This window comes from Malus sylvestris, chromosome 17, assembly GCF_916048215.2.
Source record: "Malus sylvestris chromosome 17, drMalSylv7.2, whole genome shotgun sequence".
In the NCBI taxonomy this organism is placed as follows: domain Eukaryota; kingdom Viridiplantae; phylum Streptophyta; class Magnoliopsida; order Rosales; family Rosaceae; genus Malus; species Malus sylvestris.
Genome location: NC_062276.1, coordinates 16273528 through 16289273, shown reverse-complemented (window position 1 = coordinate 16289273; position 15746 = coordinate 16273528). Strand labels below are relative to the sequence as shown.

The 15746-nt window shown below is 37.0% G+C and overlaps 2 protein-coding genes across 3 annotated transcripts; both read left to right on the top strand.

Moving 5' to 3' along the window:
• Positions 1–6412: 6412 nt before the first annotated feature.
• On the top strand, positions 6413–11285 carry LOC126612621 (uncharacterized). The gene is made up of 12 exons (XM_050281086.1): positions 6413–6952; positions 7315–7674; positions 7760–7849; positions 7990–8106; positions 8301–8570; positions 8716–8869; positions 9010–9087; positions 9358–9458; positions 9641–9811; positions 9968–10042; positions 10321–10428; positions 10843–11285. The coding sequence occupies exons 1-12, from the start codon at positions 6575–6577 to the stop codon at positions 11176–11178; spliced, it is 2238 nt and encodes a 745-aa protein (XP_050137043.1). The 5' UTR covers positions 6413–6574; the 3' UTR covers positions 11179–11285.
• Positions 11286–11872: 587 nt separating this feature from the next.
• On the top strand, positions 11873–14662 carry LOC126612603 (probable nucleoside diphosphate kinase 5). 2 transcript variants are annotated; one of them, XM_050281066.1, is made up of 5 exons: positions 11873–12221; positions 12461–12667; positions 13433–13540; positions 13665–13774; positions 14001–14662. In XM_050281066.1, the coding sequence occupies exons 1-5, from the start codon at positions 12145–12147 to the stop codon at positions 14030–14032; spliced, it is 534 nt and encodes a 177-aa protein (XP_050137023.1). In that variant the 5' UTR covers positions 11873–12144; the 3' UTR covers positions 14033–14662. The 2 variants fall into 2 exon arrangements, with proteins under 2 accessions (XP_050137023.1, XP_050137022.1); XM_050281065.1 differs by having other exon boundaries at positions 11887–12221; positions 12461–12679.
• The last annotated feature ends 1084 nt before the right edge of the window (positions 14663–15746 follow it).

The window sequence follows — 15746 nt, the reverse complement described above, 5'->3', positions numbered from 1 at the left end:
GGATAGAAAGGATTTAAAGAATACATCCAAATCCAAGGTAGTCGATTAAATGAGGTGTAGTCAAATTAGGATTTAAGAGAATTTTAATAAAGTCGATTAAATGAGGTGTACACAACAGCCACTAAGGTAGGAAAGTTTACGGCTCAAAAGAAATAAACTTAAAGGTGCAGTGAGACAAAGGTTCGATAAACATCCCAGCAAAATGCAGTCATGCCAATTCCAAGTAAGCTTCAGTTTATACCTTCTTGATTACGGATTTTAGCCAAATCAGTACTAGAGTCTGCCCCTGAAATTTATAAAATCAAATGGAAACAAAACAAATAGGTGAGCTTTTTAAGCTCAGTAAGTAGGGAGTAAACTTGCTGATAGGATTTTTACCACACGGGCAAAAGAGTTCAAAACTCCTATAATACTTGTAAGACGTTATTATAGTTGTTTAGGCCCAAAATGTTGGTTTGGACCGAGTTCTATTCTCGACCCAGAAGGTCTTACGAAAAGGTTATCTTGGATCGTCTAGTTCATGGGCTTCCTAGCCTAGGTCGGCCAAGTCTTGCTGCGAGAACGGGGAATTGAATCCTAGCCCAATAAGGAGTTTCGGCAAGATAAAGATATTGATAACCCGGAAGTGAATGCAGCTTGATAAAGGACTGGGTTCAAAGTCGTAGTGAAAATAGGACTGGTCGAGATAGTGTTTGACCAGGATAAGAAGTCCTAATCCGAGTAGGGTTTTAACTTGATCCAGAGAAGACTTGTTGCTATAAATAGGGAGGGAAGACATCGAAACAGCCCTCTCCAATTCAACACACAACTACCCTGCGCAAATTCTCTTAACAACCTTGAGATTTTTTCTTTTCTCCTTTCGTCGACACACCTTCAATTTGGATAAACAGCACTGTGAAGGCAACCGGTGATATCTTTAGTTGGCATAAACAGCACTGTCGCCATAGAATAAGCCGATGTCGCTTAAACTATCGATCATAAGATGGTGTGAAGAGTACGAATTAGAGAGGGAGAATGAAATTGAATTATCCTAACAAAAAGAAATTTGGTGAATATATAGAGATGAAATACCTTTTCTAGAGGAGTTATATTCTTCAAAGAAAAGTTACATTTCCCGTTGAAATACAACTGTTCATATTCTTTATAATTAATTAATTAAATAAAAAACAATTATATTATTTTCTTTCTTAATTAATTGACTTATTTCACTACAATTATATTTATATTAGTACACCAATGTTTTGGTGTACCTTCACACTTCAAATTTCCATCTTCATCAATATAATCACATATCTGAGCATTAAAACTAGCAGGTGGAATTTGCTGGGTTGCTACGTCCACCAATTGGCCTTCACCAACCCACCAATCAAGCCGGAATTTTGCTCTTTGCCCATTCCAAATTACCCAATGACTTCCCATTTTTAGAATGTCCTTCCCCCTGAGAATGTTTCTCCTGGTATAGGTATAGGATGACTTAGAATTTGATTCACAATTGAAGAAAGAGGAGTTGTTCAGATACTTAGGAATGCAAGAAAATGAACTACTTCATGGGGCAAGGTCCGCTATTGTCCCTCACTTAGGGTTGTGAATCAGGGCATAGCTTAAGAGAGAGAGGTGTAACTAGTGCTGCTGCCGTCAGTCAACCTAGTAACAAATCAATGAGAAAAGAAAAGTTTTTATCTCCTTAAACTACAACATAAGAACGAGTGAAGCAAGATGAAGAATCCCCTTCATTCTATGAACTTCTTTATTGTTTATTGAATTGAATGTTTGGTGTCAAAGCTTGTGAACGGCCCGTAAACCATCATGACACAAAGGAATGGATAGTGCACGATTACACAAATTGTGAAAACCATGGTATCATAATTATATTTCAACATCATGAATTTTAAAATCTTAGGCCATGTTTGGTACTCTACTTGAATTTAACTTTTTAAACTAAAAAATAATTTTCAAGTTTTAGGCCTTAAAAACTTGTTTGGTAGGATTATTTTCGAAAACTGAACTCAAGCCTAACTAAAAAATACAGTCTATTCTCTAAAAACATAAAAAGTGAGTTTTTAAACTTAAGCTCACTCATTTCTTTTCTCTCCCTCCTCCCCTCTCACTCCAAATCAATCTCTCTCTTTCCTCTTTTTTTTACCTTTTTCGTCTCTTCTCCAATCCGCTCTCTTTTTTCTCTCGGTTCTTTCTCTCACTTCTCTTCCTCTCTATCTCGTCTGATCCCCTCTCTTTTTACTATTTCCTTCAATCATCTCTTACTTTCTTTTCTCATCTCTTCTCTTTATCCCTCTTTTTAGATCCATTTGTCTAGTTTAAGATGTAAGATTTAAAAATTTTAAATCGCAAACCAATCAAGTTTTTGAGTCTTAAAAAAATTGTTCTAAAAAAATGTTCTTAATAAATGTTTTGAGAAATGATAAAAGATTTCAAATAAGATACCAAAAAGGCCCTTATATTTTCCTTTTTGTCGATCTTAGAGTAACACATTAAACATGAGAAATAATCATATATATTAGTCTATTGCAAAAGAAGCTTTTGACAAAGTTGAAGTCAAGTTGTTGGGTTAAAGAAATTATTAGCTTAATCCCACTGACAAACCATCATCCTATTCTCTTAGTTATTTCAGTAGATTAATGAAAATGTTATTGGTTTGGTGTAGGGCTGGAAAAAAATCCCAAAAATCCCAAACCAAACCAAAAAAATCCCGATCCCAAACCAAAAAAATCCCAAACCAAAATTCCCGAAATTTTCGGGACGTAATCCCAAACCAAACCGAAAGTTTCGGTATGGGATTCGGTATTGCATTTCATTTTTTCGGTATTCCCATACCGAACCGAAAAAAAAAATATATATATATATATATATATATAATTTTTTAATTATAAGAGAATTATTTCAACCGTTGATTATTTTGGATTTAATCTATGCCGTTGATTTGTTTTTAGGTCAGATCACATTTCAGTTCCTCCGTTCATTCGATCCCTCAAGAATCCAATCCTACGACCAATCCTATTCCTACCAGGCCTATTATCCCTACAATCACCCCCAACAATCCGACCACCAACAACAATACCAACAATACTACAATCCCACCACCACCACCCAGGATTACGCCACCGCCCACCACCACCAATACCATTAAGAACCCATTTCGATTCATCCTCCCGGGGTCCCACTTCCGCCCCAACAGCCACAAACGGCGGATCCTGACCCGACCCATTTGCAGAATGCGTATTACCCACATGGGGTTGCGGAGGATCAGAAGCAGCAGGTGGATTCGAGCTCGGGCTATGGTGGGTTGAATCCAGCGGCCGTGGCAGCGCTTTCGCAGCTCTCGCAGCTTACTAGGAACATCGAGGCGGCCCAGCGGACTGCTCAACCCCCGGTAAGTGGTTGGTTTTCTTATTTCTGGTTTCAATTTAGCATTTTTTGTTATTAGGCACTGGGAATTCTTGTTCTTATAATAATGCGATGCCTTTTCTCTTTATCAGTCCAGTCTTATGAATTTGATGTGTATAATCTACTTGTAGTTCGGGGCATGTTTTCGCATTTAATTTGATTTGTAGAGTGTGAACTTTGTTTTAAAACATGTTATATATTTTCTCGAATGTCTTCTTTCATTTGGTGAAATTCGGGTGGGGGTGAATTTATGGAACTTTTGGCTTTCGATATGAAGGTTATATCTTGACAAAATTCGTGCTATTTAGTTTTGACTGTAACTAGATAAGCAAAAGGAGTGGAACTTGAGTCACAGAAACTGAAGGTCATGTCTTCTTGACAAAATTCGTGCTATTTAGTTTTGGCTTTCGATATGAAGGTCATGTCTTCTTATTTGATTGAATCAAGTAAAGCCCATATGGGGCTGTTACATTCAGTGGGCACGGCCCAATATTAGGCCAATTGGACCAATATTAGCTTTTTTTGTCCAAAAGCCCAAAAGCCCAAAATTATTTCGGGATTCCCGATTTGTCCCGAAATCCCGAAATTATTTCGGGATTCCCGAAAATTGGGATTCCCGAAAATTTGATTTGGGATCGGTATTGAAATTGAGATTCCCGAAAATTTCGGTATGGGAATCGGGACAAGAGTTTCGGTATGGGATCCCATACCGAACCACCCCTAGTTTGGTGTATACACTTTTAATTATTTTGGTCAATTAATTAGAAACACATATTTCATTTTATATAAACTATTAAATGTTGTAATAAAAATTATAGCATGTGTCTGATTGCGTAAATCTTAGTAAATTGTATTTAAGATTCTTATGTGATCTAGAATATCTTAGGCTTTTGTACTTGAAGGACAAGTAAACATGTTAGTTTACTATAAATAAAATCACCAAGCTGAGGAAAAGACACACACAGAACTTCCCTATACCTCTCTTTTCTCTCTTTTCTACTACTGCATCCTCTGTCTATCCTTCGGTTAAATTCAAGGCACAATAGTAAAACAATTATCTTCAGTTTATCAATGTTTTTGGCAACGAGTGCAAAGAAATCCCAAATAGGGATGGGCAAAATACCCGCGGTTAACCGCGGTTACCTGCCATATAAACCTCACGGTTACGGTTATGGGTAACCGTTTAGATAAATAAACGGTTATGGGTATAACTGTTTACCCGTGAAATTTAAATGAGTGGTTATGGGTATTAACCGCAGTTATAAACGAGTAACCGTTTACTCATTTATTTTATATATGTAAAATTAACACAAACCATGTTCTATAGGGGTGGGAAAAAATACTGAAAATTCCAAACTGAACCGAAAAAATTCCGAAACCAAACTGAAAAAATCTCAAATCTCAAATCCTGAAAATTTCGATACCTAATCCCGAACCAATCTCGAAATTTCAGTACGGGTCTCACATTTTCATTCGTTCGATAATTCCAAACCGAACCGAAAAAATATATATTATTTAATTTTAATTATATATTTGGAATTGTAACAACTATCGGATTTGGTTGAGATTTAATCTCAACCGTTGAATTCAAATAAAACCCTCACTCAGCCATCCTTAGATCAATGTCTGCACCTAAGACTATTAAATCCAACATATTGAACACTTAGAGTTGCGGGAAGTTCTCCAAAGTTGAAAGATGTAGAGATTGCATCTGCTTACACGTTTTTATCCTTTGAAATATATAGGATATTTTGGGAGCACCATGGAGCACCCCAAAGTATGTTTCGTAGTCTTTTGTGATCGTTTTATCATTAACTGGCTTCATCTTCTACTTTCAAGATCTGACTTCTAGCAAAGATTGTGGGGAACTGGGGATTCCGATTTGAAGAACAATTCATAATTTCATATTTTAATTTGGGGTTTTCGATTTGTCCCAAAATCCCATAAATATTTGAGATTCCCGAAAATTTGGTTTGGGATTGGTAAAAAAAAAACATTTAGATGGGTGAAAAATGGGTAATGGTAAAAAAAAAAGATAAATGGGTTAAAAAGGTAAATGGGTAAACATGTATTAAACGGTTACAGTTAAATGAGTATGGTTAACCATTTATAAACGGTTACGTGTATGAGTATAATCGTTTAGGCAATTACCCAACAGGTAAATAGTTATGCGGGTATGAGTATAAACGCTTATGGGTAAATAACTACGGTTACCCACCCGCTATAACCGTTACCCATCCCTAATCCCAAACTATGAAACCAAGACATCAAAAGCGAGGTATCCCCCCCTTACCAATACCAACTAAGACATTAAACTCCAATTCAAACATTCTTCCCTTCCCATTAAGGCAAAGAAGCTTAATGGCTCCATCTCAGGGTTTCTTAATTGGATAATCACCTTACTCAACTTTAGAATTCTTGTCAAATGCCAAGTTATTCTCTTAAAAATCAATCATTTCGCATCTTTTGATTGAACCACATCACAACAATAGTATATGAAAATTGCTTCGCACCATCCTAATTTTTACTAGGACATACTAAAAAATCATTTATAATAATATAATATAGGACTATAAAAAATTGCTTTTGTAACGCATAAACATTTTTACTTTTATGTAAAAAAAAATTTGGATATCTCAATGTTTTTAGCCATTACCAAAATGATTTGAACTGTAGTGTCTAACAAAGTTACTGATTTGTCCAATAGGAAAAAATTCGTTAATCAAAATTTAATTAACAATAGCATATAATTTATTCTTTCTGCAGTGGTCGTTTGGTTGCTTCTCCGTAGAGAATTTACAGACGTGGCAGGGTCCCAGTGGCGGGCACACGATCTCAGCATCCACCTGGAGACACAATATCTATCCCTCAACGTAGATGACTTGTGCCCCACCGATTTGTCTTTTTGTCGTGAAAAGTTCAAAACCCACCACTGACAGAAACATGTCTGACATTAATTGGCACTTTTACCATTAAATACTCATTAAACCCACAATTAATTAAAAAATTAATCTTCCCTCCACCAGACCGTTCGTCCCCTCTCTCTTTAACTGCCTTTCAAAAGCCGAAAGCCGAAAGCCGAAAGCTTACCTTCGCAAACCTCACACCTTCTCCTTCCAAACCATCTCACCACCTCTCTCTTCAGCTCTCAAAACCCTAAGTTTCCGGCGAAATGGCTACCGAGTTCACCAGCTGCGTCGAGTACGGCCTCGGCCTCTCCAAGCGGGTGTTCTACGGCAAGGAGTCGGTCCCCAATCCGTCGGAGATGAAGAGGTCATCGAAGTCTTATTTTCCGGAGGCTCCGATGGTGTACGCGGTGGTTTCCGACCCGGAAATCGTCGATAATCCGGACATTCCGAGCTACCAGCCGTACGTCCACGGCCTGTGTCAACCGCCCGCGTTGATACCTCTGCATATGCACGGGATAGGTATGGAGATCGAGGTTTACCTGGACACTGCGTTTGTTACCGTGAGCGGCACGTGGCGCGTTCATTGTGTTTCCGCCGCGAAAAGGTGCGAGTGTCGCGTGGCCGTGCCGATGGGCGAGCAGGTAGTGGGACTTCTGACTTATGTGGAGCATTGGAAGCTTTTAATCTTTTGAAATTTGTGTATTTTTTTTATTCAATAAAAAATAAGGGAAGAAATTTGTGCTACTAATTAATCTAGATTAAGTTAATGTAATTTGCTTATTTTTTCTGATCCAGTAAAAAAAAAGAAAAGAAATTTGTATTAGTGATTAATGTGAATTAAGTTAACTGAAGGGTTGAAATTGGAAATGGAAGGACTTAAATAATATATATATATATATATTTTTTTTTTTAAATATTTTGGTACCTAATTATTTGTAATATGAAGTTTTATAGGCTATATTTTTAATAAATTCTCAAGAAAAAAACATGATTTGGCTAACAGGGTTCACTTCTAGGTGTTGAGTCTGAAGCCGGCGGAAGATCATATCGGACTCAGCTGATCGCGGCGGAGGACCCAAGAAATGTGGAGAAAGTAGGCCAAGATGGTTACTTTCTGAAACGCCAGGCATACACTTTGAAGGTCCCACAGGTTGATGGAGGCTCATTACTTTCGTTCAAGATCAGATGGTCTCAGAAATTGTTGTATCATGATGGCCACTTCTCCCTCAGTGTACCTTTTCGTTTTCCGGCATATGTCAATCCCGTTGGGAGGAAAATTTCAAAGCGGGAAAAGATTTTGTTGAATGTGAATGTCGGTACTAACATAGACCTTTCATGGAAAAGTACCAGCCACCCTCTTAAGGTAAATCATTTTCGTAAGTTCCATATAGTCCTTGGATGTATGTGAAGTGATACTGATTACTGACTACTGACTAATGATTTTGTAGGAGGTGAGGCGCCAAAGCGGTAGATTGAGTTTTTCATATGAAGCAGAGGTACAATCATGGTCAAGTGCGGCCTTTAGTTTTTCATACACTGTAAGGCTTTGAATCAATGCTTGTGTTATTAATGAATTTTGTGATATGCATCACTTTGTGAGAAGTTTTTTAAGAAAATGATGGTCACAGAGCAATCATGATATGTGTTTTTTCATCTTGAATGGAAACTGTATTTACAGGTTCATACAAATGACTTGTATGGTGGTGTGTTCTTGCAATCTCCAACGCTTCGTGATTTTGATGATAGGGAGATGTTCTACTTCTATCTGATGCCCCGGAATACCCAGATTAGAAGGGTTCGTTTAGCCCTAACACCTATTTCATTCTAACTTTATATAATGTTGCATTGAGGTTGTAATGGGATAATCATTCGTATTAGATGGTGAATTTTCCAGTTCCATGTCCCAAATAATTTTTTTTTTTTTTTTTTAAACGGACTTTTACGGCCTTTTGCCATGGTAATTCTAACTTTATATTGCTGAATTTATAGGTTTTTAAAAGGCAAGTTATATTCATTGTTGATATGAGTCGAAGCATGCTGGGAGACCCTCTTGAAAATGCAAAGAATGCACTGTTGGCATCACTTTCTAATCTCAACCGAGAAGATACTTTCAACATAATAGCTTTCAATGAAGGGGTTCACTTATTCTCATCATCAATGGAGTTGGCAACAAATGAGGCAATGCTAAAAGCTAAGAACTGGGTTGATGCCAATCTTAATGCGAATGGTGGTACAAATATCTTGCTTCCCCTCAGAGAGGTATCCCAAATGTTGAACATGCCCTCCTAGTGACCACTGTGCATTCATGCATATTTCGAAATGATTTCTGTCTAATCGATTTCAACAACATGCACGCTCTTTGAAGAGCATCTGATTTTGTATCCTGTGGTCTGATTTGTTTTAGGCTATGATATTGTTGGCCAAGACGGTTGATTCACTTCCCTTCATCTTTCTCGTAACTGATGGGGCAGTTGAAAATGAGAGGGAGATTTGCACTTTTATGAAAGGTTATGCTAGTGCAGGTTCAGTTTGTCCTCGCATATCTACTCTTGGCATAGGTAAGGGTATTGTTCCTTTACTTGTTGGATTTTTCTTTTGGATCAAGATCATTTAGTTTGACGACTATTAAAATATTGATGATCGTATTACTCTTCCTTTCTAGAATTTGTGACTTAGTTTTCCTGAAATATCTTGACAGGTTTATATTGTAACCATTACTTTCTGCAAATGCTAGCCCAAATTGGGAAGGGCTACTATGATGCTGCTTATGATTCAGGTCAGTTCCTTCCCCCTTTCTTTTAACTGTAATTTCATCATTGTTCACCAAAATAATAAGTTGTCAATACGAAATACGATAATTATGTGTTTTATTAGTAATGATGCTAATCTTGTGTTTAATGATTCTAATCTTGTGTGATGGTCTCAAACTAAGGAATTTTCTCTCTCTCTCTCTCTCTCTCTCTCTCTCTCTCCCTCTCTCTCTTCCTACATGTATTAAGCTATTAACATAGAGTATTATATACTTCAATATATTCTTTCGTTGCAGAGTCAATTGACTATAAAATGCAAAGGTTATTCACAAGTGCGTCGTCAGTGATTCTTGCCAATATAACCGTGGATGCTTTAGACTCTCTTGATTCACTTGAGGTATGCTAGTATTGGGCTTTTGGCTGAAATTTGTGTCCCATTTTGTATCTTGAGGTTTAATGATATTAGAGTCTATTTTGCTAGGAGGACTTTAAATATTACTACTTTTTCATCTAACAATGTTTCCATTCCAATTTCTAACTGCATAGTGGCATGTTGTACTTTTCTGTTGCTCCTTGCAGCGGTATCCATCTCATATTCCAGACCTTTCATCTGGAAGTCCATTGATCATGTCAGGCAGATACGAGGGAAGCTTTCCCGATTCCATTAAAGTTCGTGGTACCTTGGCTGATATGAGCAATTTTGTAATAGACTTGAAAGTGCAAAGATCTAAGGATATTCCACTTGATCAGGTAAGAAATTGAAAATGTTACGTAGAATCACAGTAAGCAATGATCTGCCTGCCCTCTTTACTTCCATGCAAGTACTCTTGGTATTGATGAACTTATGCCTTCTTTTCTCTTCAAATCAAAGAAATGGACTCATTTACCTGCTTTTTTCTGGAACAGGTGCTTGCAAGAAGGCACATTGACATGCTTACAGCTCATGCATGGTTATTGGGAAGTGAAGAGCTAGAAGAGAAGGTTTTTTCTTCTTTCTTTTTTTCGTTGGAGTTTGATGAATTCTTCTGTCATTGAATTATAGATAAGCAAGATTGGCTGGATGCTCTTCTGCAACTGCACCGATTCCCTATCTCTACCTTATCTAACCATAACCCTCACTATATTTTCAAATTTCATGCTAATTATGATTCAGAGTTTATAGAAAAATGAAGATTTTCTTAATTATTTTGTTGGTAGAAGTTCGGATTTATGTACCCTTTTGACATCCACTACAATTGTTCAACCTGCTTTGCTTCTAGGTTTCTAAATTGAGCAAACAAACAGGGGTTCCATCTGAGTACACTTGCATGATACTATTGCTGACTAATGAGGGAAAGAAAGCACCGGAATCAGTTATGATCCAAGAGGTATGCATCTTTAGCTCTTCCTGTGTTTCTTATATGATGTTTGCTAGACATACCTACCTTGTTCTTTTCTAGGTAGATAAAGGGTTCTCCTGAGTTCCTTGTCAGTGATCTGCAGAGAAAGTGTTCTGTCATGAATTCGTTTAGGCTGTGAAGATATGCATATTACGTGTTACCCTTCTAAGATAAAGTTATTTAAGTTACTTTATTCCACCCTATCTAAATCCACCTCCTACCGGAGTTTGCCATTATATGAAGCTTGAATTCATTATTCTCTCTCTAATAATCTCAAAATAAGTAACTGAGTTCCTGGATGATGCTTTTGAGTTTATAACCAGTTAACGCTCGCATTGAAGTACTCTTATTGCTTAGCAATAAATAATAGAAGTAATCTAATTGCTTCCAACTTCCAAGTAGGTCTACAACAAAATTACTCAGCGGAAGAAGCCAGAGTCGAATAACCAGAAGGTGATAATCCTCGGAAACCTGGGTTTTGGCTTTGGTAACTTGACTGCAACGGTCCAGAACAAAGCACCAGGAAGCGAAGAAGAAAAGCCGGCTGATGCCACAGAAATGTTGGTGAACGCGGCTTCCAACTGCTGCAGCCGAGTACTGGACCGCGTCTGTTGCATGTGTTTCATTAGGACTTGTTCGCACATGAACAACCAGTGCGCGATTGTTCTCACACAAGTCTGCACTGCCCTTGCCTGCATTGAGTGCCTGAATTGTTGCTATGAACTATTCGCAGGATGATGTAACGATAGAGTATATCAAGGAATTGAAGAGCAAAGCAGAAGAATCTTATGTTTGTATATAACATCTGTTGTGTTTTTAATATATGATGAAATTTCTTCTTCTAATCGAAGTTTCTCTATCATATATGTTGTATTTTCTTTTGGGCTCGTTTGGTGCGTATGACTGCATTTATTAGACTCAGAGACATGTTGAAGTAGGAACAGATGGCGACTTTCAAATATTGTTGAAGTTGAAGATTAATCATGAATTAAACATATCCCTTTCTTAAAAACTGACGTCCATTTCTGGCTTCAAGATATATTAAATCTAATGAGTTATCTAGCTTAATGCAAGAGACGAGAGACCAAACATTTCAAAGGTATTGTTAGCACTTCAAAATAATCATCTTTTATCGTCATTTTAAATACTATTTTAAAGGAGTTGCGATAATTGCCTGATTTCCATGATAATGAAAGTTGAAATACAAAAAATCACTCGTGTATTTATTTTATACTATAATGATATATTTATATTAAAGACAGATGATTTGAGCTAGGTTTCAAAATGTATACGTCATAATAATTTAATTTTAAAATCATCGTCTATATAAGTCAAAATATGAACTCAGCGAGAAGGTAATTGGGAGTCAAATAATTTCAAGTCCGGTTCGGAGTTTACGGTGTTTCGACAGTTGTCATTTGCCAGCCCAAACTCCAAGCCTCCCAATTTTCTGGTTTGTCCCTTTTTTTCCCTTTCCCGCCCCCACCCCACCCTTTTCCTTTTCTTTCTAGTCCATACCGACCTTCTGTTTGGATGCCGAGAAAATTAAATCTCTCTCCCTCTGAGATCGAAAAGCATCAATCTTCACTGAATTTTTTTGTCGGCAACCAAACAGCCGATTATCTGATTCTGTTTATTATGTCATTGTGCAGCAACTAATTCGATTGCTATTACAGTGAATCCACTGCTGGTTTCGATCACAAGATGCTCCCCAGAGTGGTTTCGATCGTCTCTAACTTTCTCTTGATCGGCTTTGTGGTCTCTCTGTCTCTCCCTTGCAGGTAACCCCGAATCTAAAGTTTTCAACTTTCCGTTTTGATTACTAATAACGCCATGTTTGGAGGCTGAGATTACACTGAAAGTGCTTTTCCAGGAAGCACTTCAGTTTTCTATACAAATTTCGACATGCTTCTAATAAAAGCACTTATAGCAAAAACGCTCGTGAGCAGAACTGCTTGCTATATGTATTTGAGTAGTATTTCCTAACGGGTCTTTGATTTAATGTTTTGTAAAAGTGTAGGTCTGATGCAACTGCAGAGAAGGAGATGACATTAGCAATAATAAAGCCAGATGGGTTGTATGATAACTACACTGATAAGATAAAGAATGCTATTTCGGATTCTGGGTTTAGAATCCTCAACGAAAGGCTCGTCCAACTTGACGAGGACGCTGCAATGAGCTTCTATGCCGAGCATTCTTCGAGGAGCTTCTTTTCTGACCTAGTCAGGTACATGACAAGGTATCTGCTGAACTCATGGAAATTATTCTTAGTTTTCTTGGCTAATTGCTAGATCAATATGTTTGGATGTTTAATCTTCGCAAGCTTCATATCAGTTGTTTCTTGTGATGCATAGCTGATTGACTTAAACGTCTTTGATGGTTTTGCTTTGTTTATGTTTCCGTCTCGCTTTCACATCTTTCTTATTCTATGATAGTAATTTACATGTCAACATGTATCTTTCTTGTTTTTGCTGGTATCTACTCGAAACACACATATATGCATTCATTGCCCGTGAACACATGCCAATGAACAGTAGCAAACAAAATTGCTTAACTTATGTATAAGCATAGATATGCAACTTATTCACTTCGTAATAACTGATCGAAAGAAGGCATCATTGTTCACTCAGTGCCTTACCATGGCAATCTGAATTCATCTCACACATGAGCTATTTATACGTACGAGAATGATCGGAAGCTTATTAGAGCTAGTTTTGTGGGATGTTGAGGTTCTTCCCAAGTTTTCAATTATGAGAAGTCTTTATTGCAAGGCCTACCCCTCCTATTCTAGAGCTTTTGCAATACAACATAGTTCTGTTCTAGCAAATATTTCCTTGTTTTAATCAGAAGACCGAAATATTATGAGTGTGGTGTTCTTCCTTGAATAAACTTTCAATTCACTGCTTATTTTGGGGTAGTTTCTGTGATGTTTTGTTGTTGCTGCATTACGATGTTGTCTTCTCTCTCCTCCTCCCACTCAATACTTTATCAGTGGACCAGTATTGATTATGGTTTTGGAGAAGGAAAACGCTGTTGCAGATTGGCGCACTTTAATTGGCCCAACTGATGCAAGTAAAGCAAAGATTACTCATCCCAACAGGTATTTTATGTTATTGTTTAATCGTCTTTATACTTGTTAACTCTTTCTTAAATTTCATAGTACAACTTCACCGTGTATCCATTTCCGTGCTGGATGTCCTGATTAGTTCCTTTTTTTTCCCCAGCATAAGAGCAATGTGCGGGAAGGATTTACAAAGAAACTGTGTTCATGGGTCGGATTCTCTTCAATCAGCTCAACGAGAGATCTCATTTTTCTTCAAAGAAAAGTCTCCAGGTAAAATCTTTCTCCATTTTGATGGTAGTTTTGGATTTCAGCATACCTACAAACATTTTTCCATAGAAGACAATGATCTAACAACTCGAGCACAAACTCGAAAGTGTTGTTTCACCATGCTAAAAAAAATTCTGAACTGAGTTCTGAAGTAAAAAAGAAAAGTTTCTCTTGTTTATTACCAACCTCAAGTGTCTCATAAGTGCATGCTGCGTCTTTCTTTTGACAGGCAGCGGAAGCATGGGGCATGACGAATTGTAGTCAATGAAAGCTCAAAGCAGGACTACCTGTCTTCGAAAGGGCTGTTTACATTCAATTGTTCCACACAATGTCTGGAAGGACAAGAACAACTCCTGTGCCAATTCGTTATGACAGTTTGGCCCTCTGTTACCAATTGCTACATCGTACAAATCTCTTCAATCTCGGGTTCGATCAACTCTGCTCTTTTCTCGTGACTTACATATGATCTTATCTATTTAAGTTGTCAAGTATCACAGGCCGGATATCACATGGAGCTTCCTAAGCGATGTTTTTTTTATTGTTATTCACCTAAGTTGTGTTGAAAACATCAGTTTTCTTCCCCATATCTCAATCCAGTTTCACCTTCGGGACACAGTTCGTCAGGTGATAATTTGCATCCATTGTTGTATACATGTACACGAGGGGAATGTGCTCATGTTAAACCGTCTGATATGTTAATGTTGGACTTCGATATAGACAGTTTGTTTACATGGATTCATATTGGAATGTGTGATCCAGATTGACAGACTTCTTTTTTTGGAAATCGCTGTATTTGCTGATTGCCTCCTCCTCCTGGAACTTGTAAAGAGGCTGCCAGTTTTCCCATGAACTTTTATTTTAATCAATTTCCCAATGAACTTTTATTTTTCAGTACTGATCGCAACATATTAAAAGTGGGAGGTTAAAGCCGGTAAATTACTGTGGTGTCGGAAGGCTGGATTGAATATTTTTCAGTACTGACCACTACTGAAGTTATTATTCAAAACCTGTGGCAAAAGTTGTACAATCTATCACTTCTATCTCCGTATCTGTTTTCCAAATTTTTTATTACACCAAGAAGATTTTCAGTGGATTGGATATATGTATCAAATAATATTATAAGTAATTGAATTATTTTCTATATTGTTAATTGATTTTATGATGGAATTTATTTTTTTTCATGATATTTGAGCAAGTTGTCCCGTACGTGAAGCTCAATGACCACATGTGTTTCACATCACTCCGTTTGTATTGTTCATATGTTAGACTTGAAAAGACACCACACGTAAATTGCCATACATAAGGGATCATGTTGAAAGAGTGAATCCCATTTTGGGGAGACAAGGGACATTCCATGTGCTTATAGTGATTGGGTCACTATTCATATTCTCAATTAATTGTATTGTGAAACCTTAACTTTCTTTATCTTAGGAGTGTTGGGGTGTTCTGTATTGCCAAAGTACATTTTTGTAAACTTCAAAATGTTACTAAGGAAATGGCAAGGGACTTTCACATGGGATTAGAGAAGCTGAGGGCATGTTTTGTTAAGGTTTTGCAAAATAGTTGTTCGTTTTACATATACTTGTCTCTTGCACCTGCTTGCGCGAGTGGTAATTGATTCCCTTGTAATTTAATTTAATTTATTTTTTTTAAAAATTGATTTTATAATTTGTTTAATTTAAACGAATTAAATTTTTTTAAGAGTTAAAAGAAGCAAACCACACACAACTAGAGGTGGAAAAAAAACCCAAGAAAACTGAAATCGAACCAGAACCGAAAAAACCGAAACATTCGATACATGAAACCGAACCATAACGGAAACATTTGGTACGAGAATCAGTATGAAATTTTGGTTATTTTGGTAGGATCAAACTGAACCAAATATTATATATGTATATAATTTAATTTAAATATGTAATATAATATAGGATTTTTATCCAAAATGGTCATTGAGATTTGCATAACACATCACTTT